The 23,175-nt window shown below is 44.1% G+C and overlaps 1 protein-coding gene across 4 annotated transcripts in view; it reads left to right on the forward strand.

Annotated features, from left to right (window-relative positions):
* The window catches only part of GADL1 (GAD like acidic amino acid decarboxylase 1), a 380,197-nt gene that overhangs the window by 308,125 nt on the left and 48,897 nt on the right, over positions 1 to 23,175 (forward strand). For all 4 annotated transcript variants that reach the window (XM_088831973.1, XM_088831974.1, XM_055414756.2 and 1 more), the window contains one exon: positions 429 to 518. In XM_088831973.1, the coding sequence (XP_088688099.1) occupies positions 429 to 518 (90 nt within the window). The remainder of the gene's footprint in view (positions 1 to 428; positions 519 to 23,175) is intronic.

A 23,175-nucleotide genomic window follows, 5' to 3' on the forward strand; every position in this document is an offset into this window, starting at 1 on the left:
TCCATCCCCTCCACTAGCTTTGTTCGTAGTGATGCTTTCTAAGGCCCACTTGACTTCACATTCCAGGATGTCTGGCTCTAGGTGAGTGATCACGCCAGAGGGACACATGAGGGCACCTCTGGGTGTTTGCGTGTCAGGCACTAACTGATGCTTAGTTAGATCTGCGTTGGGTCAGCCTCTAACTTAATTGTGTTTATTCTTAATCTTGTGCTTATCCCATATCCAGAGGAAACAGCACTCTCTGGGTACACCAACGGAGAAGAAAATTTCCCAATAAGCTGTACTGAAAGTCAGGCAGGATGGGTGTGTAGTCTCTCAGATGCTGGTGTTACCAATGTAAGACACGTATGACGACTCAGAGAAACTAGCTGAGAGTTGAGCTGCATCCTGAGATTAACTAACAGCTTTCAAACTTTCTTCCTCTTCAGCCTGAATATGCCAATATTTGCTTTTGGTACATTCCACCGAGCCTCAGACAGATGGAGGAAGGACCTGAGTTCTGGGCAAAACTTCATTTGGTGAGTAATAAGCACATCACATCTTTCCTTCCGATGAAATCGATCCAATGCCCGTTGTCTATTGAGCCTGTAAGTGATTCCAGACTGACAAGATCTTCTTGAAGTTTTAGAGAGGTGGTTCTTGGTATATTAAAAACTAAGAACATGCCAAACAGTTGTAAGCATTGTTTACATTTGACCAGACAACACACTGGACACACACACACAAATTCAAAATAATTGTGCTGTTTGCAAAATGGCTGTAGAATTTATGCCAAGTTCTAATTCACAGTGCGCTTCAGAGCATGTGATCTGGCAGTGGCTAATGTCACACCATGAATGGCTTCATTCTTCATCGTCACTGGTGCTGGTCAGTGACTGTTTGCATCACCTCATTAGAAGGTAACCTTAAAGTCTAAATCTGCTCCCCTTTGTGAATGTGAGACTTTCTGTTCTTTCTGGCAACAAAGACCCTGCATCTTTTGCCCAAGGGACTAACGTGATAAAAAAGAAAGAGGTGCCAGTTCACCATCGAACTAAATATGCTGCAGGGAACCTTCACACACAGCTGGGGAGGGCTGGCCGTCCAGAGTGAGGAGATGCCTCTGACGCTGGGGACTTTTTGTGTCCCTCCTGCACCTCCCCCAGCATGGCCCTTCCAGGGAGCATACTCCTCCTAACCCACGTTTCCAAGAACTCTGAAGTCTCCCAAGTCGACCTTCCGTGACCCCACCTCCCTGCTGCATGGACGGAGTGCAGATTGAATTGAATGAGCATCCCCTGAGCACTCTGTGCACGTCACGTAAAGGGCAAGTTCTTGGGTCCGTCATGTCAGGAGCCCTGTATCCCCTGCCTGCTCCCTCTCCAGCACAGTGAGCTAGCTACATGGGCCTGATAGTAACAGCTCCTGTTTGCAAACCCTTCTCTGCCCTCAGTGGGGAAATCAATGATAGTTTTAACAGCTTCGATAGATGGTACCCTTTCTCCTTGCCCTCTAGAAGAAAAGGGAAAACTTTCAAATCAGGTGCTCGCTATGCCTGGCCCGGGAGATACACACGTAAGGGACTTGGTCCCCATCCTGGGAATCTCGTATTCTAGGAGACAGACGAGTAAAGAGATCATCACAAGGGAACTCATAGGTGCCTAGATGGAGAGAAACCCTATAAAGGCAGAGAGAAAGAGTATCACCCTAGTGTGTGTGACAGTAGATCGGAATCTTGAATAGTAAGTAGCTGCCAGTCAGGTGGGTTCCAGGAATAATCACAGCATCATGGCCCAGAGGCTCGAGAGAGCAGGGCGTGGTGGACAGTGCTGAGGGTAGGATGGGAGCAGCAGGTGAGTGGCGTGCGCAGATGGAGGCCTGTCTCCCACAACGGGGTGCTTGGAATCTGTGCCTAGTTAGGTGGAGGTGGGAAGATCATGACCTTTAAGCCGTAGCCACCTGGATCCTTACCTGCAGCATCTTCTTTTGCCTCGGGTCACTTTCTGTTTATTCGTGGCTCATTTAGTCTCCTGCAAGGTAGCACAGTGCATACCCAATATATAAATACTCTACCTCATCGAACCTGCGATCAGGTAGCAGAGATAGGAAGAGATGGACAGAGTTACCTGTCCCTTTGCCTAGAGAAGCCCTCCATGGGCCATTTCAGGCAGGATCTGGCTTGCCTTTCATACGTCACACAATGCAAATGAGAAAGTACTAAAGAATACATTTCAGACGGTAAGTGACTCAAAAAGAAACAAGAGCTAAACGGCATGAGATTCGTGATGTTTCCAGGGACATTGTTTGCTTTGATGGATGCATCAGGCATTGTTTGGTGATGTGGGGGATAATTGCTAACAGCTGAGAAAAATATGGTGGCCATTCTCTCTTTCTGATTGTTGAGAAAAGCACATGAGAAGGTGATGTTCATTTTTTATGGACCATTGCACGGACATGGATCAGGACAACTAAATAGTCCCTTTTATGTCTGGGGATACTGTGGCCTCACTCTTCCATTGTTTTGTTGTCATATGTGAAACAAATCTCCAGTTCAGGGTCGATGCATGTTACAGGATGCTCAGGGCTGGTGTGTGGGAATGACCCAGAGGGAGGATAAAGGGAGGAGGGAGGTGGGAGGAGGGTTCCGGAGGGGGAACTCATGTACACCCGGGGCGGATTCATGTCAATGTATGGCAAAACCAGCCAATATAATATTGTAAAATAATTAGCCTCCAATAAAAAAAAATTTTTTTAATAAAGAAAAATCAGAAAATTTGAAATCAAGATGGGTATATAAGTTAAAATCAGATAAATCAGCACATAATACAGTTTTAATCTTAACTGGAAATTGAGTATGATTCGGGGCCGTCTCTTCTCCCTGCAGTTTTTGCCAGCACTTGTGCTCTCGTGATTAATATCCGTGAATCTGCATCCTTTCATTTTGGAAATGCTTTTCTGCCAGTTAGAACCTTGGTGCCCTTGCCCAGTCTAGTGTCATCCAATTTTAATTGTTCTGGTTTCTTCTGATTCATAAACACGTATGTTGCAGATGAATCATCGTGGGTGCTCAGTGTTAGTTTCCTTTTAGCCTGTCTCTTGGCGTGGATGTGTGTGCGTGAATTTGGCAAGGCAGGGAGGCATATATATCTGTTGATGATCTATGCGATTTCATGCTTACTGTAGTATGAGAATGCAAGCGTGTGATTTATAACCTGGAGTGCACTTAAAGCACACTTGAAATTTGTTTCGGGGTTTATCTTGGTTGGAGAATCACAAACAAATAAATAAACCGAATAAGGCTTCGCCCCCTCGCGTCAGACTCGTGTCAGACGGAGCTGTCAGAGTTCAGAATCAGTGGTGTGAGGAGGCTTCCCTCTGGCAGGAGAAGGGGAGGAAGATGATTTGGTAATGAATCTGGAGTTTGAGCGTGTCGGTGTGTGAGTGTGTGTGTGTGCGTGCGCTTATGTGCGCGTGTGAGCCTGTTGCTGAGAGCACAGTCACTCTCCTGCTGCTGTGACAGCCCCTCTCCGACTCTGTGCCTCCACTGAGTTCCAGGCTCCTTTTTGAGTCGTCCTCCATTAGAGCTCTTCTTTTGGATTTTTTTCAGGCATTGCAGCCTTCTGGGTCTTCACTAGTTCCCCGAGCAGATTGTTCTTGCATCTCTTCTGGTCTCTGTTTATTTTTTCTTCTCTGTACACAGTCATGCCCACTGCCCTGTTTTATCTCCTCATTTTCCTGCTGAAGGCCTCTGAATGCTTTCCTTGTTCTTCCAGTCATAGCCTTACACCAGATCAACCACGGATCACTGTTTATAATAAATTCTGTTGATGTTCTCTTTATTCTCTAAAGATGAAATAAATAGAAAATAAGGCCTACCTATATGGAATCTTGTAAAAGGCAGCAGAAGGCCTTACTGATCGTATGAAGGAATAATAATCTTTAAAGATATGTATTTTATTACATAAACATTTGGCACAGCAATATTAGAAGACATGAGGAAGTGATAAGATCCTTACGCATCCTCTTAGAATCACCATGAATATGACTCTTAAAAGTTGGTGATGTTGCTGATGCAAATAGAAATGGGGTGATGATATTAGTGACATAATTTTTTTTTTTTAATTTTTATTTTTTGGCTGTGCTGTGCAGCATGTGGGATCTTAGTTTCCTGATCAGGGATTGAACCCATTCCCGCTGCATTGGAAGCACAGAGTCTCAACCACTGGACCACCAGGAAGGCCCCATAATTTTCAAAAAAAGACACACAACTCTTGGTAAAGCATTGAAGGAAACATTTTCCCTTGATTTACATGATAGTAGAAAACTTAGTGTTTATTTAAAACGGACATAGAATAGTTTGCATTTGCTTGTGAAGCAGGGTTCTGATAACCTGCATTTCCAGCAGGACATTTGAAAGTCCTGCAGGATGTGAAGCAGCTCTTTCTGGCTTAGGACCGCTCTGTACATGGCAGGGCAGTTGGCATCTGGGTGCCCATGCTACTGAACACCAGTAGCAACCCCCAAACATCGAGAAAACCAAAAACATCTGCCTGAATTCCCAGAATATTACCTGGAGGTGTAGTACTGTTCTCCTGAGAATGAGTGATTCACACGATACAATCTAGTCCATTCTGCTTGGCGTCCAAAGGCCTCCATGTCTGATCCTCAGGCATTAAAATAGCAAGGCACTTTTAAAAATTTCAATATTCAGCTACAGGGAATTGTTTCCAATATAGTACACAATTTATATGCAAATTTGTAGTGTATAGACAATTAAACTTTTGTTCCAGAATAACATATTCATAACTTATTATTAACTGGAAAGATAAGTTATAGAACAGTCACTATAGCATGATGAGAATTTTGAAAAATTAATGTTTGTGTGTGTGTGTGCTCCATCACTCAGTCATGTCTGACTCTTTACAACCCCCATGGATTGTAGCCCTCCAGGCTCCTCAATCCATGGAGTTTTCCAAGTGAGAATACTGGCATGGGTTGGCATTTCTTCCTCCAGAGGATCTTCGTGACCCGGGAATCAAACTTGCGCCTCCTGTATCTCCTGCTAGTGCCCCCTGGAAAGCCCATAGTTTGGATACACCTAGATATTCATGTACATATGAAATACTGTGTATGTGGCTGGGAAAGTGGCAGACAATAGACACCGAACTATTTTAGAAACAGTTGCGGGTGATTTTTCCCTTTCTTTTCCATTCCTCTGTAATATCTGAATTTCTATAATCAATATATATTGCTTTTGTGAAGGTAATAGTAATGACAGCAACAATAATAGTCAACCAAAGCACAGACCCAATGAAGGCCTAGAGTTTCTTGAGTGTTTATCCAGACAAAGGCTATCCAAGTTTTGACGACAATCTTGTAACAGCTAGAAAAAAAATTTTTAATTGAGTATTTTCCCCAATATGTGTTAGTTGTTTTTAAATTATCTACATGTATTAATTTTTTAAATTTCCTTTTATTTATTTGGCCACATCAGGTCTTTGTTGGGGCCCTCGTGATCTTCTGGCGCGTGGACTCTCTAGTTTTGGAGGGCGGGCTTCCTTAGTCTGCGGCATGTGGCATCTTAGTTCCCGACCAGGGATCAAACCCACACCCTCCACATTGCAAGGCGGACCACCAGGAAAGTCCCCTACATGTATTCATTTTAAAAATAGTACGTACATTTAAACAATACACAAAATAAGTACTGGGCTTCCCTTGTGGCTCAGCTGGTAAAGAATCTGCCTGCAATGTGGGAGACCTGGGTTCGTTCCCTGGGTTGGGACGATCCCCTGGAGAAGGGAAAGGCTACCCACTCCAGTATTCTGGCCTGGAAAATTCCATGGACCGTATAGTCTGTGGGGTCCCAAAGAGTTGGACACAATAAGTGACTTTCACAATTGTCAGAGAGCAAATAAGTGTTTTTAGGAATGGATTTAAAATGTTTAATTACTCAGAGATGTTCTAATCTTGTCTTCTTATACCAAAGGGACTGTCTTGTTTGGAGACCATGACTATACCACAGCCAATCAATTCGTTTGCAAACATTTGAGTTCCCTTCCCAATTCTCTTTTTTCCTCTCCTTATCTCCTTGCTGAAACACTCAACACTATCTGCACTGATTTCAGGTTCAGAGACAGTGCCCCTGGGTCCAAAGCGAGAGCTTGAGCAGGCCTCCCAGGGCTTCTAAAGGCTGTGTGCTCTGTGGTCAAGAATACATCACTCCCTAAGGCAACTGTTTTTCTTCTCACTCCGAGAAGGGCAGGGGAGCTGGGAAGAGGGAACAGAGATAAAGCTGAAACCATAAAACCCAGGGAGTGTAATTGAAAGTTTGTCAGTTTGTTTTATTTCATCATTACTCAGTGTTCTGATGCAGACGACGTTTCGTCAACAGCTCTGCATTCCACCAACATAATTTACATTCTTAAAAGTCATTAATAAAGTGTTTTATGTAATCGGGCATGGTCATTTCAACTTTTTTTTTCATTCATGGACCTGCAGACTTGTGACTACTGTTGACATTTATAACCGGCACCTTTCTCCTCAACAGTCAGTCAGATCAGTCACTCAGTCGCGTCTGACCCTTTGCAACCACATGAACTGCAGCACGCCAGGCCTCCCTGTCCATCACCAACTCCCGGAGTCCACCCAAACTCATGTCCATTGAGTCGGTGATGCCATCCAACCATCTCATCCTCTGTCATCTCCTTCTCCTCCTGCCCTCAATCTTTCCCAGCATCAGGGTCCTTTCAAATAAGTCAGCTCTTCACATCAGGTGGCCAAAATATTGGAGTTTCAGCTTCAATATCAGTGCTTCCAATGAACACCCAGGATTGATCTCCTTTAGAATGGACTGGTTGGATCTCCTTGCAGTCCAAGGGACTCTCAAGAGTCTTCTCCAACACCACAGTTCAAAAGCATCAATTCTTCGGCACTCAGCTTTCTTTACAGTCCAACTCTCACATCCATACATGACCACTGGAAAAACCATAGCCTTGACTAGACGGACCTTGGTTGGCAAAGTAATGTCTCTGCTTTTTAATATGCAGTCTAGGTTGGTCATAACTTTCCTTCCAAGGAGCAAGCCTCTTTTAATTTCATGGCTGCAATCAGCATCTGCAGTGATTTGGGAGCCCAAAAAATAAAGTCTGACACTGTTTCCAGTGTTTCACCATCTATTTCCCATGAAGTGATGAGACCGGATGCCATGATCTTTGTTTTCTGAATGTTGATCTTTAAGCCAACCTTTTCACTCTCCTCTTTCTCTTTCATCAACAGGCTCTTTAGTTCCTCTTCACTTTCTGCCATAAGGGTGGTGTCATCTGCATATCTGAGGTTATTGATATTTCTCCCGGCAATCTTGATTCCAGCTTGTGCTTCTTCCAGCCCAGCGTTCCTCATGATGTACTCTGCATAGAAGTTAAATAAGCAGGGTTACAATATACAGCCTTGACGTACTCCTTTTCCTATTTGGAACCAGTCTGTTGTTCCATATCCAGTTCTAACTGTTGCTTCCTGACCCGCATACAGGTTTCTCAAGAGGCAGGTAAGGTGCTCTGGTATGCCCATCTCTTTCAGCATTTTCCACAGTTTATTGTGATCCACACAGTCAAAGGCTTTGGCATAGTCAATGAAGCAGAAATAGATGTTTTTCTGGAACTCTCTTGCTTTTTTAATGATCCAGCGGATGTTGCCAATTTGATCTCTGGTTGAGGACTAAATCTTTTAGAACCTGCTTGATGGGTTTGTTGTCTTATTGCTTATTGGGTGGTATAACTTGATACGGCACTCTGGGTATTTTTGGAGGGAATCTCCTGTTCTCCCTGGTGGGTTTCCGATGAACATCTATTGAGACAACAAACACTGGTCGGGGTCATGTGCTTCCAAGGACACCGACTCCCTGGGTCTGCGGCAGGGAGGGCCTCAGTGTACTGGCTGTGCTTCACTTGTTTCTTCTGTGTATGTGCATTCGGGTGAATGCATATTAGTTCGTGCACATTTTGAAGTCCTCTGTGTATTTTGAGGACTTGATTTTGATTTTCTTTCCCTCATCATCTGTGACCTTGGCTTATCAATCATTCATTTTTAAACTGTGAACTAAAAACCCCTGTTTCTTTAAAGTCATGACAGTGTTGGTTTCTTTTTATTTTTCAAACACGAGTTTCTTTTTTAACCTTGTGATATAGAGTTTATAACATCTTCAAAAATCCTGTTTGCTAGTGGATATCCTTCATTTTAAAGCCAAACTTTAAAAATTATATTTAAGAATATTCTAATATAGAAGGGAGAAGGAAATGGCAACCCACTCCAGTGTTCTTGCCTGGAGAATCTCAGGGACAGAGGAGCCTGGTGGGCTGCCGCCTATAGGGTCTCACAGAGTTGGACACAACTGAAGTGACTTAGCAGCAGCAGCAGCAGCTAAGATAGAAGTGTCTTGAAAGTGAAAGTCTCTAAGTCATGTCTGACTCTTTGTGACCCCACGGACTATACAGTCCATGGAATTCTCCAGGCCAGAATACTGGACTGGGTAGCCTTTATCTTCTCCAGCAGATCTTCCCAACCCAGGAATCGAACTGGGGTCTCCTGTATTGCAAGTGGATTCTTTACCAGCTAAGCCACCAGGGAAGCCCAGGAATACTGGAGTGGGTAGCCTTTCTCTTCTCCAGCAGATCTTCCCAACCCAGGAATCGAACCAGGGTCTCCCGTATTGCAAGTGGATTCTTTACCAGCTAAGCCACCAGGGAAGCCCAAGAATACTGGAATGGGTAGCCTTTCTCTTCTCCAGCAGATCTTCCCAACCCAGGAATTGAACTGGGGTCTCCTGCATTGCAGGTAGATTCTTTACCAACTGAGCCATGAGGGAAGCCCAAAATATTTCTAAGTGTAACTTGAGATGCTGTCCTTCTGATGATGCCTGGGATGTCAATTTTGAAAATACTCTATTATGTCTTGCCTGTGTGCCTGCTTAGTTGCTCAATCATGTCTGAGTATTTGCGACCCTTTGGACTATAGACCGCCAGGCTCCTCTGTCCATAGAATTTTCCAGGCAAGAACACTGGATCAGGATGCCATTTCCTCCTCCAGGGGATTTTCCTGAACCAGGGATTGAATTTACATCTCCCGCGTCTCCTGCATTGGTAGGTGGGTTTACATGCTGAGCCATCGGGGACAGATACTATATCCTCTTTCCCCAAACTATTAAGACCAGAGATAAAATGCTGTTCTTTTAGGTATTCTCTCAGGGAAAGATGTTATTTTGTACAATCTGTCAGATATCCTGCTAGTTGTAATCAGTTTCTTCTGTGTCATCAGGGGTCAAGGAGCCACTTAGTCCCTTGCATACAACCTCTTCAGGAGTCAGCCCGGGAAGCTGGGTGTCCCTTCTGCTGAAGGAGGTGGGGTACTTTGTCATACAGCTTTGATGCCTGTCTCTCTGCCCTGTTGTTTCCTCATGGTCTTTCTAAGTAGCTCTCCTTTGTTGGGTCAAGCAGTTAAAGGTTCACGCAGCTGCATGTTGGGGATGTGTGTATAAAGGGGAGGTTCACATGAGTTGTCCTTTGTATTCAGCAACACTTTTCAACATGTAGAATACATTTGTCAAATTGGTGTTGTTAATTTATTTCATATATTCTTTCTGGTCTTTAAGCATTATTTTCAGACATATAGGGAAGAGTTTCTACAGATTGTTACTTGAACCACAGCCCCCCCCAAGAAAGCCAAACAAGTCTAGATGTTCTCAATAAAAAATTATTTTTTTCTTTCCTTTATTTTTCTCTGCTAAGTTTAACGCTTTCTCATGTTTCTGTTAGACTTTTCTAACTGACTGTGCAAGAAGTTCTGAGCTTCTAACGATCTGTTGAAAATTTAAGTTCAGAAAAATGAAGCCGGTGTCTCTAAAGGCTGGGGCTGAGCCCGTGGGCCAGAGGTCAGGACAGGACTGTGTCTGAGAGAAGAATGTCCGTGGGCATGGCCTCTGGGAGCTCACTCACTCCAGCACACACTTGTCCCCTGTGACTGGCTGATCCATGGGGTACTCAGGATGGCGGTAACAGGAAATGAGACCAGAGAACACAGCCACAGCTGCATTTCCCAAATCCCTGTTCGTGCCTTGGGTTTGGTCTTCAGCACACGGTCAGGCATATACTCTGTGTGATCCGGGGAGGATGACTGGCCTGGTCTGTAACATTTGCGGACAAAACAAGCCGATCACTTAAACAGGGCAGTCTCTTTAGTCTCTCTCAGATCTTCAGGCTTGTCTGAAATAATTCTGAATCTCCAGATCCATCACTGAGCACTGAAGGACTGAAGAAGCTGTTAGTTTCATGGAACGCTTACCACTGTGTCCTGAGTGTAATCTTATTTAGTCCACTCAGTCGAGAGTTGCAAACCTGAAACCTATAGCGGTGAGCCAGTAGCACAGGAGGGAAGCAGGCGGGGCATAGCACAGTAGGGAGCGGTGGGGACTGTGACCAGCTGGCGGGGAGCGGTGGTTCCGGGCGCCAGGAGCAGCCTCTACTCACTTCCTTGGGATGGCCGCCATGTGGGAATGCAGGCCTGGCTTTCCAGGTCTCCTTATTTTTCTTAAGAGATTCTAGTTTTATAGAAACTTATGTAAACTGGCCTTTGCTTTTAAATGTTTTAAATGTTGGCAAACGAAACCTGTGTTAAGGCCAGTGGGATCTGGCCTTCAGGCTTTTAGTTTGCAACTCTTCCCTAACTCCACTAATACCCGATCCCATGTTCCCGTGTGTGTGTCACCAGAAGCTCCTTGAGATGAGGATGTGCCCGCCCTTGTCTTTGTTCCCCCAGGGCAGCTAATGTGACGGCCAGTCCCGGCCCGCCATCAGCTCTGAGGGATATCTGAGTTCCGTGTCATCTGCCAGAAAAAGGAAACTCACTGTCCCTTGCTGTCGGACTTGCGAGCGGGGTTTTTAACAACTGTGGTCTTGTGGGCAGTGTGGCAGCATGCTTAGAATGTAGGTGTATTTGCAGCTGTTGCGTTTCCAACCTTCCCCGTCCTGAGGACTAGGCCTGGCCTCTGGACGCCATGCTTCTCTCAAGGCTTCTGTAGTTTTGAAGACGTCTGTCCTCCTAGATTTTCTGCAAGCCTCAGCTGGCCAGAGACAAAGCCCACAGAGGAAGGTGAGCAGTGTGGAGGCAGGGTGGCAGGCACAGTGAAGAGGAGCAGAGAGGGGCACGGCATGCTGGAGATAAGGGCTCTGCAGAGAAGGGTGACTTGATCCCCAGCTTCCCTCCCCTGAGTGCTCTAACGAGGTGCGTGTGTGTGTGTGTTTCAGATGGCTGTCTGTCCATTCCTAAAAAGTCACAGCCTATCAAGGGATCATGTTGGTTCAAACCATAAGCCTTTCACATACTGAACCAAAGACCAAATGTTAGCCCTGACTGAGACTCCCCCAAGAATCTCTGCTGGACCCTGTGAGGCTGCGGGAACCATGATGATGACTGAATTGAATTTTAACCTGAACTAGTAGGATGACAGATTGAGGTTGGATTTAATTTTATTGAAAGGATATAAAGCACTGTGACATTTCTTGCACACCTGAGCGAAATTCATACCCACTACACACCCATTAAGGAAATTGCTCTGGACTTGATGCAGTATTTATTGTTGCAAAACAACGAATGGACCCTGTGCTGAAAGAAAAAATATATATATTTTTTTCTTTTTTTTTGCATGTTCTGTTTGAAGTCCCTTTGCCAGTACCAAACTTGCCCCCTGGTGGCACTTCTGTGCAGTTTTCCTTTCCTAGCTGGGAAGTGACACTGAAAGCTGACTGTTATAAAAGGTTACAGAATCATAGCACGGATGATATCAAGGGTGCAGGGTTTGCCAAATAAAGAACAGCTTGCCTTGGTGAGGAATTCTCAAAGATCAAGTTGACCCTCGAGCCTTCACTTCCAGCGTGTGTCCGTAGCTCTTTTTTCTCTTCCCGTCTGTGCTTTCCTGGGCAGACGTCTGCTGTCTGCACCTCGGCCCCGCCCGCACTCTGACCGCGCACTCCCCTCTCCTCTGCTCCCAACCTTCCTCTCCTTGCCTCTGTCTCTCTCCTTACTTGTTCCTTCTTCTTTCTTCTCTAATATATTGCTCCCCTCCAATGGTAAGCTCATCCAGGCTCTAATAACCTTAAAGGAAATCATTTTATGATCTGCTCTTCATACTGTTTCCCTCTCAGGATAGCTACCTGTCTCTCTCCATCCTTTTGGACTAAAATTCTGAAAAGTTTGAAGTGTCCCACCTTGTTTAATAGTGTGTGTCACAGTTCATAGAACCATTCCCATAATCTGTGATGTTCAGGTGGTTTGCAGCATTTCCCCCTTGTGAGTGATAATGAATAACCATCTCCAGGCTCAATCCGCTTTTGCTTTTATTATTTCCAGAAGATAAAAGGGCTCAGGATGTAATTGCTGATAATGGAAATCACTGTGGTTTGGAGCCTGACTCCAGCTATGTGTTGTGATACTGAGTTTTAAGAAGGTCACACCCCACTAGTAAGCAACCAGTGCTCAGCCGTCCATCTAAGTGCGGCAACCCTGCATGTTGCCTGCTTGGGGGGAATGTTACTCAGGAAGGTAAAAGCTCCCATCTTAAGTTTGCTCTCCTTTTATTGTATTAATTGTTGGTGGGCTGAGCCATTTTCTATTTTTTCGTTACCTGTGGTGCTTCTCTGTGTATCCATTATTTTTTCCTTATATTACATATTTATATTTGGAGATCTGATGTTTTCCTTATAAATTTGAATGAGGGTATATAGAGTTTGAGTTTAAAAGCCCTTTCTGAGGGACGGAATGCAAATAATGCCTCAGTATAATGTCCTTTTTATTTTAGTCTTGCTGTTTTCTCATTGTACAGAAGTTTTAAATTTTTTATGTATTCAAATCTGTCAGTCCTTCCCTTCATGATTTATTCCACTGCTTCAAAGCTGAAGTTACTGTTCTTTCACAAATCTGATAAATATTCTATTCCATCTCCTGCTTGTTTTTCTGTCATTCAATTTTTTTTATTTGTATTTGACTCCTTAATCCATGCAGAGGCTATTTTTGTGTACAGTATAAAATATGTATCTAACCTGATCAGTTCCCCAAATTATTATCTAGTTATTTCAATTTGATTTATTAAATAATTCTTTCTAGCACTTTTTGTTATGGGGAGCTTGTGTTATCATGTGTCACATTTTTTAAAAACAATTTTTCTATTTCTGGATCTTCCAATCTGTTCTATTGATCTGTGTTTCTGTTTTTGTTCCAGGAACAAAAGGTTTTAAATGGTGTTGCTTTAGAATGAGTTCTCAAGGCTGCTAAAATGCTACCCTTCTGGATGTTTTTAAAAGAACAGTCTTAAATATAATATTTAAAACTTTTGTACCTCTCATAGAACTTTTTTTTTTTTTTAGTTAAAAAGGTATCATGTTAAGATTTTTATTGGAGTTTAAAATCACCAGATCTGGAGTTAAATAAATAACGCCCTTGTTGCCTGCTGGCTGTATAACCAGAGGCAAGCTACTTAAAGTCCCTTTACCTCCTCTTTTCCTTCAATAGCATGGGGATAATAAAAAGCACATACCATAAAGGGTTTTGATAGGGTTGGCATAACTCAGGTACAGTGTCTGGCACAGAGTCAGTTTCATTAAATGCTACCTTTCATTATTATTAATCCTGTTTCCCCTTGTTTGAAGGGCTGTATGAGCCTTAAACATTTTCATGTCTTTTTTCTTGTCCCCCTCCAGATTTCCTTCAATACCATTATAACAGTGAACTTTCTAAAATACACCCCTGATCATGTCATTCCTTACATTTCCCTTCATCCCAGAGGAGAGAGTCCACAATCATTCAGGGCCTGTGGAGATCTGATTTAATTCAGCCTCCTGCTTACTATCTTCACGTGCAGTCTCCTCCCAGAGGCTCCGGAGATACCGTACCTGTTTCCTCCTCTGAAGGAACATGGCTATGACCTAGTCTTCTCCAAGCCTCAATGTAGCTTTCAACCTAGTATATAGGGAATCTGGGGGTCTGAGTCAACCTCCAGTTAAGCTGTCAAACCCCAACTTGCCCTGAGAGCACCTCCTGAGTGTGCTTAAGCACTTTAGTTGAGCATGAGTACCCTTTCCATATGGGGCTTCCTTGGCGGCTCCGTCGGTAAAGAGGAGGAGACGCAGCTTTGATCCCTGGGTCAAGATCCCCTGGAGAAGGGAATGGCAACCCACTCCAGTATTCTTGGCTGGTGACAGTCCATGGGTTGCACGAGTCAGACATGATTTAGCGACTCAGCCGCCACTACCACCCTCTCCATATACTCCTGGGATGTCTTTGCTGCCCTCTCTTGGCAGTCACTGTAGGATAGCAACATTTGGGGCAGGGAGTGGAAAAGATGGCCACGAGCCAGGGAAGAGGGGAGCAGGCAATCAGGAGTCACCTGTTGGAGGAAATAGCCCATGGATTTTAGCACAGGGAAGGAAGATGCAACGATGATCCCTGTGATCAACCAAGATTCGCTTATTTGTATTGATGACACTGTTGATGGAAAGGGAGATGAAGAAAGTGGCAGGGTGTCCCACTGGGGTTAGCCATATGTGAGCTTTCACATCTTATGCCAGGCTAGTATAGAGCCCGGCCAAAAGCAAAAATGCAGAGCCCTTTGTTCCAAAATTATCAGGAATTTCAAGATAGTGACAGCAAAGCATTAAACCAAGCACGAGGCTCTTCCACAGCCAGGGTCCTTGGCAGCTGCATGTTGCACACTTCTGAACCTGTCCTAGTGATCACCTACACTGGTGTGGTGTGTTCAGTAAGAGGGCAGTCGCTAGTGTTACTCCTTTGCGTTTTCTCACAGTGCTGCTACCATGCACCAGATGCACGATAAATGAACGAGTTGGTGACTAAAGACACGGCCTAATAGGTTGCCCTGTGGGTGACCGGCTCACACGCTTACAGTGCTTTCCTAGAGACTTTACTTGTTTTTGTCTTTCTTGCCCATCAGCTCACCCATAGACATTTTAAAATCTGTGACTGCTCATTCTCAACTGATTTGGTTGGTCCAGAGTGAAGTTCTGGGATCATCTATGCTATCTGGCTTCTGATATGCACGAAGGTCTGGGAACCATCACATCTCACGAATGATCTGTGTGGGGGATTCTTGGGACAGGGGCAGCTCGATAAGGGAGAGATTTTAGGAATCAGAGGAGGCCACATCTTGTCTCCATGTGAATCTAGCAGGCTGGTGTTGTGGTTGTCCAGTTGTGATCTGTTGGCCAAATCATCATTAGTTCAGAATGCAAAAAAAAACATTTTTTGGAAGTCATAATGTTTAAGTGTGCTTCAAGTGGCTCTCTTAATTTTAGTTCAGACTTTTCCTACTATCTCTTTTTGAATCATGCTCTGCTTCCTATGAAAATATCCCCTTATCTAGAAGGTCTTAAAAATGATAGCACCCCACTGTTTGGGGGAGGGGCAGGGGTAATTCAAACGCTAGAAGTACAGCAGCAGAGCTTGCTTCAGTTTATTATAATGCCTCCCGTCTAACTCAGAACGGAGGCTTTCAGCCTACAGCCCGGGGAAGCTACTTTTCCAGGTGGTACTACAGTGGACCAGACTCTTGTAGGTAGTGAATTGGGTCTTCCTCATATCTTTCATGTGCATTAACAATGCTTCAGTGTAAAAAGACAGACAGAATGTGCTTTGGAATCTGCCCATTCATTCAAAAAACGTATCGAGCACCTACCATGTGGCAGATTCTCTTCTAGGTGCTTGGAGTGCATCTCTGTTGCTGAGTGATTTCTCTAATACAATGTTGATCAGAGCTTGGAAACATTACAACTAGAAGCTGAGTTTTGATGAAGGATAACAGGAAAGATTTTAAAAATTAAAACTGAATTACCTCTCAGTTCAGTTCAGTTGTCACTCAGTTGTGTCCAACTCTTTGTGACCCCATGAACCGCAGCACGCCAGGCCTCCCTGTCCATCACCAACTCCCAGAGTCCACTCATACCCATGTCCATTGAGTCGGTGATGCCATCCAACCATCTCATCCTCTGTCGTCCCCTTCTCCTCTTGCCCTCAATCTTTCCCAGCATCAGAGTCTTTTCCAGTGAGTCAACTCGTCACATGATGTGGCCAAAGGATTGGAGGTTCAGCTTCAACATCAGTCCTTCCAGTGAAAACCCAGGACTGATCTCCTTTAGTTTGGAGTGGATGGACCTCCTTGCAGTCCAAGGGACTCTCAAGAGTCTTCCCCAACACCACAGTTCAAAAGCATCAATTCTTCGGTGCTCAGCTTTCTTTATAGTCCAACTCTCACATCCATACATGATCACCCCTCACCCCTCAGTTTTTACAAATAAAGGTTCAGCTTGGTTTTTAGTTTATAATGCAGTGGTCCTGCAGTTCTGTTGTTCTAACAGGCATACATCACATTGTAAGTATCAGTTCAGTTCAGTTCAGTCGCTCAGTCGTATCTGACTCTCTGCGACCCCGTGAATCACAGCACGCCAGGCCTCTATAGTCTAACATAAATTTTGCAAAGCTGAGTTATGATTTCTATTATACTCTGAACACCAGAATCTATCAGTTCATGTCTTGGAAACTATTTTCCAAGATGTATACTGTGTATCTTCTTATAGTCTGAACAAAGAAAATACTTTGAATCTAAAATCTTATAATTCTATTAAGAGATTTTCTCCCCTTTCATATCTTCAGTTATTACTTAAGAGAATTAAATTTTGAAAGTTTCTTAAAGCAGTTTATTTATGTTTTGGTATGAAGTTTAAATATAAAATAGCTTCACTATATAAAATGCAAAGTTACATCTTTGTAAAATGCTGTTATTAAATTTTTCTATGATATTATCATAAAATTCATATTAAATAAAACATTTTATGGCCTGAGAAACTTATTCAGGTATTGCTGTGATTCATGGGGTCGCAAAGAGTCGGACACGACTGAGCAACTGAACTGAACTGAACTGAATGAGAACACCTTACGATAATTTGACTCTTTTTGTTACAAAGAAAAAAATCAGTGGAAAGATAGTTTCTTTTGTATTACAAAGCCATATTTTCTAAATTTAGATTGCCACATTCTACATCATTTGACTGTGTGGATCACAAGAAACTGTGGTAAATTCTGAAAGAGATGGGAATACCAGACCACCTGACCTGCCTCTTGAGAAACCTGTATGCAGGTCAGGGAGCAACAGTTAGAACTGGACATGGAACAACAGACTGGTTCCAAATAGGAAAAGGAGTATGTCAAGGTCGTATATTGTCACCCTGCTTATTTAACTTATATGCAGAGTACACCATGAGGAATGCTAGGCTGGAAGAAGCACAAGCTGGAATCAAGATTGCCAGGAGAAATATCAATAACCTCAGATATGCAGATGACACCACCCTTATGGCAGAAAGTGAAGAGGAACTAAAGAGCCTCTTGATGAAAGTGAAAGAGGAGAGTGAAAAAGTTGGTTTGAAGTTCAACATTCAGAAAACTAAGATCATGGCATTCGGTCCCATCACTTCATGGGAAATAGGTGGGGAAACAGTGGAAACAGGGTCAGACTTTATTTTTGGGGGCTCCAAAATCACTGCAGATGCTGATTGCAGCCATGAAATTAAAAGACACTTACTCCTTGGAAGGTAAATTATGACCAACCTAGATAGCATATTAAAAAGCTGAGACATTACTTTGCCAACAAAGGTCCGTCTAGGTAAGGCTTTATTGGTCATGTATGGATGTGAGAGTTGAACTGTAAAGAAAGCTGAGTGCTGAAGAATTGATGCTTTTGAACTGTGGTGTTGGAGAAGACTCTTGAGAGTCCCTTGGACTGCAAGGAGATCCAGTCCATCCTAGAGGAGATCAGTCCTGGGTGTTCATTGGAAGGACTGATGTTGAAGCTGAATGTCCAATACTTTGGCCACCTGATGGGAAGAGCTGATTCATTTGAAAAGACCCTGATGCTGGGAAAGATTGAGGGCAGGAGGAGAAGGGGACAACAGAGGATGAGATGGTTGGATGGCATCACCAACTCAATGGACATGAGTTTGGGTAGATTCTGGGAGTTGGTGATGGACAGGAAGGCCTGGCGTGCTGCGGTTCATGGGGTAGCATAGAGTCGGACAGGACTGAGTGACTGAGCTGAGCTGAACTGATTGTACATCATTTCAAGAAAAAGATATTTTCTGATACTTGTACATTTTTTCACTTCATAGACATATTAATTTTGTTACCTAATTTTAAAACTTCTGGTCAAAAGCTGACTAAAGATTTTATATGTATATATACATATAAAGGAGGATTCCTCAGTAGCTCAGTGATAAAGAATCCACCTGCAATGTAGGAGATGTAGATTCTATCCCTGGACCAGGAAGATCCCTGGAGGAGGGCATGGCAACTCACTCCAGTATTCTTGCCTGGAGAATCCCATGGACAGAGGAGCCTAACAGGCTACAGTCCATAGAGTTCTAAAGAGTTGGACACTACTGAGCAACTTAGCATGTATGCATACACATAAACACCCATATGAATATACATATACAGACACAGATATATGTGATAATATATATATATTTATATATAATTTTAATGTGTGTATATACATTTATTTATATATGCGCACTTAGATTTTTAATAGAAGTCAGACGGTGGAAAGTATGCTTAAAAAACCGTTTATAAAAATATTTTTGTTAAATTTCTAATCTCTGATTTTGGAGGTAAGCTTGTTGCACTAGAGAGCTCAGATCTATATGTTGTGTATTTTTTCAAGTAATGGCAGTTCAGAAAAATCACATGGAAACTTTGACTGTAGCCTTCCAAAGGGATATTGTGTTGGGGTGCTGGGTGAACCAGAAGCTGTTTTATACCTGTTTCCTCACTCCTCTTTTCCTGCATAGATTATTGCCCCAAAGTCTCCAGCTACCCTCTGCTTCCAGCACCAGCTCTGCTCTGAGCCTCTGTCCTTAGACTGTTGCTGACCATGTTTAAATGGACATTGAATTGCTGTGTTCCAGCCAACTAAAGGCCTTCCCACCACCTTCTCTAGAAAATGCAGGTGCCTGAGCAGGGCCACTGGGGTGACGGGAGACGTGGCTTCACTTCCCTGCGCATCTGTATCTCTCACCCATCCGGGCCACATGAGTTCCTTCCGGATCCCAGAGCTCCGAGCTCAAGGCCTCCACTCTCCCTTCTGCGCCTCAGTTCTGGTGTGCCTTTCCCCAGAATGTCACGGCTCCCGTGGCCCCGTCTTCCTGAAATACCAGACACATACCCGTGTGTACACACATATACGTGTCTTATATACAAGGCCAAAGGCAACACGTTGGTGTGGGATACCATTTCAGCACTGTCTTAAAACACTCACCCTTAGGTTTGGTCCCAGTTGGGGTGTGTGTGGGTGCTTGATATGGTAGAGTAAGAATTCCAATGTGATTTTTTGACTTAATGCTGGTTCACTAAGTTCATTTTCTGTCTGTTTCTCTCCCTACACACCTCTGAAAATCTCATCCCAGCCTGCTTTGTGATCACTGCAGTCTGCTAAATACTGATATTTTCAGTTTGGATAAAGTTTAGTCCAGACTCAGAGGCTTTTTTCAGGTGAAGAACAAGGATCAGCTGGAGAGTCAGGGAAGAAAGTTTACCCAATTTCCATCTGTACAAAACATCTTGGCCAGCACAGGAGCTAAAATATGCCATGAAATAAAAATAAACATATACAACCTCAGGTTCTGCAGTTAATGGGATGTGAAAATGTGTTTGCTGCAGACCCTGGGTCCCTGGGAGAAGCTGTAGCCACTCGTTTTGTTCATCAACCCCACACATACTCAGTAAACAGTTGTTATTCATTTCTGCTGCTGCTGCTGCTAAGTCGCTTCAGTCATGTCCGACTCTTCGCGACCCCATGGACCGCAGCCTACCAGGCTCCTCCACCCATGGGATTTTCCAGGCAAGAGTACTGGAGTGGGGTGCCATCGCCTTCTCCAGTTATTCATTCCTAGAATCCACCAAATATTCTCTGAGTCACTTTTAACTCAGCAGTTGGTAAGGGGCTGTCGTAGGCTCTCACGGCCTCTCCCCCCAGAGGCTGTGCCCAGAATTCTCAATACTTTCCCCAGTGACAGACATCTCTCAGCAACAGTGTGAGGGAAAGTCAGCCAGACTGGAAGAAAAGCTGGGATTATATAAGACAAGGTAGATAAAGCATCCAGTATGAGGTTTATGCCCAGCGTCTGTTCAGAGGTCATTTGTGAAATGCCTATCTAAAAACTGAGAGTGTTTTTAGAATGCCTTTTGGAATTGCCTTTTAGAATGGCTAAAGAAAAAAAATCGAGTTGCAAAATTTTTATGGGCTGTGTTCTGCATGGTAAATTTTTAATCCCTATTTTGTCAGCCTGAGTTAATATTGTGTACATTTTTATTAGCCATTGATTTTTATAGTTATTTTTAAAGTTTTATTTACTTCTTTATTTTGCTGTTTTTGAATGTGCTGGGTCTTCACTGTTGTGTGTGGATTCTCGCCAGTGGAGGCCAGTGGGGGCTGCTCTGTGTTGTCATGTATAGGCTTCTCTCTGAAGAGAAGCTTCTCTGAGCTTTTCTCATTGTGGTGGCGCCTCTGAGCCTGGGCTTCAGTAGCTGTAGCAACGGGCTTAATTGCTCTGTGACATGCGAGATTTTCCTGGACCAGGGATTGAACCCATGTCCCCAGCATTGGCAGGAGGATTCTCAACCACTCGGCCACCAAGAAAGTTCCAGTCATTGATTTTTGAATAAGACAGTATAGGATCTCAGCCTTTAATTTTGAAAATCAAAGTGGGCCTGGCCATGGTCTCCCTCTGCCCTTCTCTCCCACCAAAACCCTCACTGGCTCCTGCAGTCTTTTTACAGGTGAGGCTCTGTCTTTTGTCCTTCACCACCTGCCCCCAGTTCAAGGAAAGTGTGTACAGTAAAAATCCTGAAATCAGGGAGCACATGCATGGCAAAGTCACATTGCCACAGGCCCTCCGCTTCTAAAGAGTGTTGTTCTCCATGAACCTCGCTAACTCCCTCTGCATGCTTCTGAAAGCCACATCAGTTCACCTGCAAGGTATTGGGCAGGTGCCTGGTGACAGGAAGAGAACTGTTCCATCCTGAGGTTTTTGCGGTTGCGTGACCTGGAAAACGGTCAGTCAAAGCAAGAGGAGACAGAAGAATGAGTTAGAAGAAGTTGCTGGGCATGGTCTGGGAGCTCTGTGTGAGATCCCAGAGGAATGCCAGCCGCAGAGAGGCTCTGGGCCCCTGGAACTGAGTGGTTGTGACGTAAGGACAACTTAGGGACAGGGGCTAGCGTCTGGGCATTTTCCACAGAGAGCGATACAAGTCGTGGGAAGTGATGCAGAGAGGAAAGAAGGGACTCAGTGAAGAGAACCCGCAATCGACCGAGGAGCGCGGGAGGCCGAGGCAGGGCAGAGAGCAGCCCCAGCCCCCGCACTGCAAGTTCTGTGAAGGAGCTGCGCGAAGGCAGGGCTGGAAGAAGGGAAGGTGTTTAAGGAAGGTATTAAACTTTAAGAGGCACCTTCTGTTTCTGACACACCCAGTCTTCTCTGAAAGGGAGAGTTTCCCTCTTCGTCTCTCCAGGAATGTGATTATTGTTAGAACAGCACTGTGTAACCAACAGTCACAAGCCTCAGTGACCGGCAACAGTAAACAGAGGAGCGGGGAAGGGAAAGGGGCAATGGTTTAGACTGGACTCTGGTGGGGAGCTTTCTGCTCCACGGGTCCCCTGTCCTCCTCCTCGGGCCAGTGGACTCCCTGGGCATGCTGTTAGGACAGTGGCAGAGATCCACCAGCACAAACCTGCTACACAAGAGCTTTTCAGGAGTCTCCATCGTAGCTTGTCTGCTAACATGATTGGCCAAAGAAAATCACATTAGTGAACCCAACAGGAAAAGATGTGGAGAGATGTCCCGCCCCAGTGTGAGGGCAAATTAAGCCATATGGCCAAAATCAATATATGACTCCCTTAGAAGAGAGGCAGTCAGAAGAAATATTTCTGAAGAGTTACCGAACCGACCACAAATAAAGATGGCCACTTTGAAGTCTTGTGTTTAGGCATGATTTAATAAAGAGCCCAGACATGGAATAATAAAACCTAGTGAGCATTCAGAATCAGTCTTTTGCCAGTCACAGTGCTGCTGTGGAAACCTGTCTGCATTCCATCCAGCACATGCATTGTTCTGAGCATTGTGGGGAAAATCAACGATGAACATGATGTCTTCTATCAAGCAGCCTTCAACTGGAAGGAGAGACAGTCATCTATTAAAAAAAGTTCCTGTAATGAAAAGTCAAATGTCACAAGAATTAGGGGCAGGAACAAAGTGCCTTGCGTACAAAAAGGCAGTCAGGAAGAATTCCTCTTCTAAGTGACCGCTTAGAGATCAAGTACTGAAAATAGAGCATACTGGGGCTAATTTAAGAAGAAAGGGATTTCTAGGAAATTAAAGACTTAGATAATCGTCAAAGGGCTGAAAAGACACGTTTCAAAGTGCTGCCCCAGAACTGGGCCACGCAGGGTACTTACTGCTGGTCCTGCCTGAGCCTGGAGCGGCCTGTTTAGCTGTGAGTCTGCCATGAGAGACGCCGGCACCAGAACCGGTTGTCCCGCCGTGAGACTCCCAGCAGAAGTGGACCCCTACCATTATGCCTCTTCTCCTAGTCAGTTCTGAAATGATGGCTTATACACGCGCCTCTGATTGGCAGTCACACCAGACACCCTGGCTGCAAGGAAATCTTGGGAATGTACAAGCATCTTCAGTATAGGAGTGGACTTTATTGAGAAGGAGGTTGGGTGATGCTAAATGAATCCTGAATGTCTTCAGCAGGAAGTTCAAGGAAGACGTCATTGAGAGGGTGACATTGGTGCCAGGTCTTAGAAAGTGCTGCCTGTAGCAAGGATAACATAGCATTCTGTTTATTGAAGTACTTTATAAATTGTAAAGCAGCAAAGAAATATAAAGAAGGCTTGCTTTATGGACTTCCGATGGAGTCCTCTCGAATGGGGTCACCATGGAGACCTTTTTCTTAGAAATGAGAATCTAGAATCTAGGTTTGACTTCTCCCACCAAATCTGCATGTTCATAGAAGTCCTGTATTTATTTTTCCATAACATTTTTTGACCTTTTACACTTTTTTTATTTAATAATCAAGATCAGAGAGGAAATA

Source organism: Moschus berezovskii, chromosome 24 (genome assembly GCF_049115385.1).
Source record: "Moschus berezovskii isolate FMDL1 chromosome 24, NW_MosBer_1.0, whole genome shotgun sequence".
Classification (NCBI taxonomy): domain Eukaryota; kingdom Metazoa; phylum Chordata; class Mammalia; order Artiodactyla; family Moschidae; genus Moschus; species Moschus berezovskii.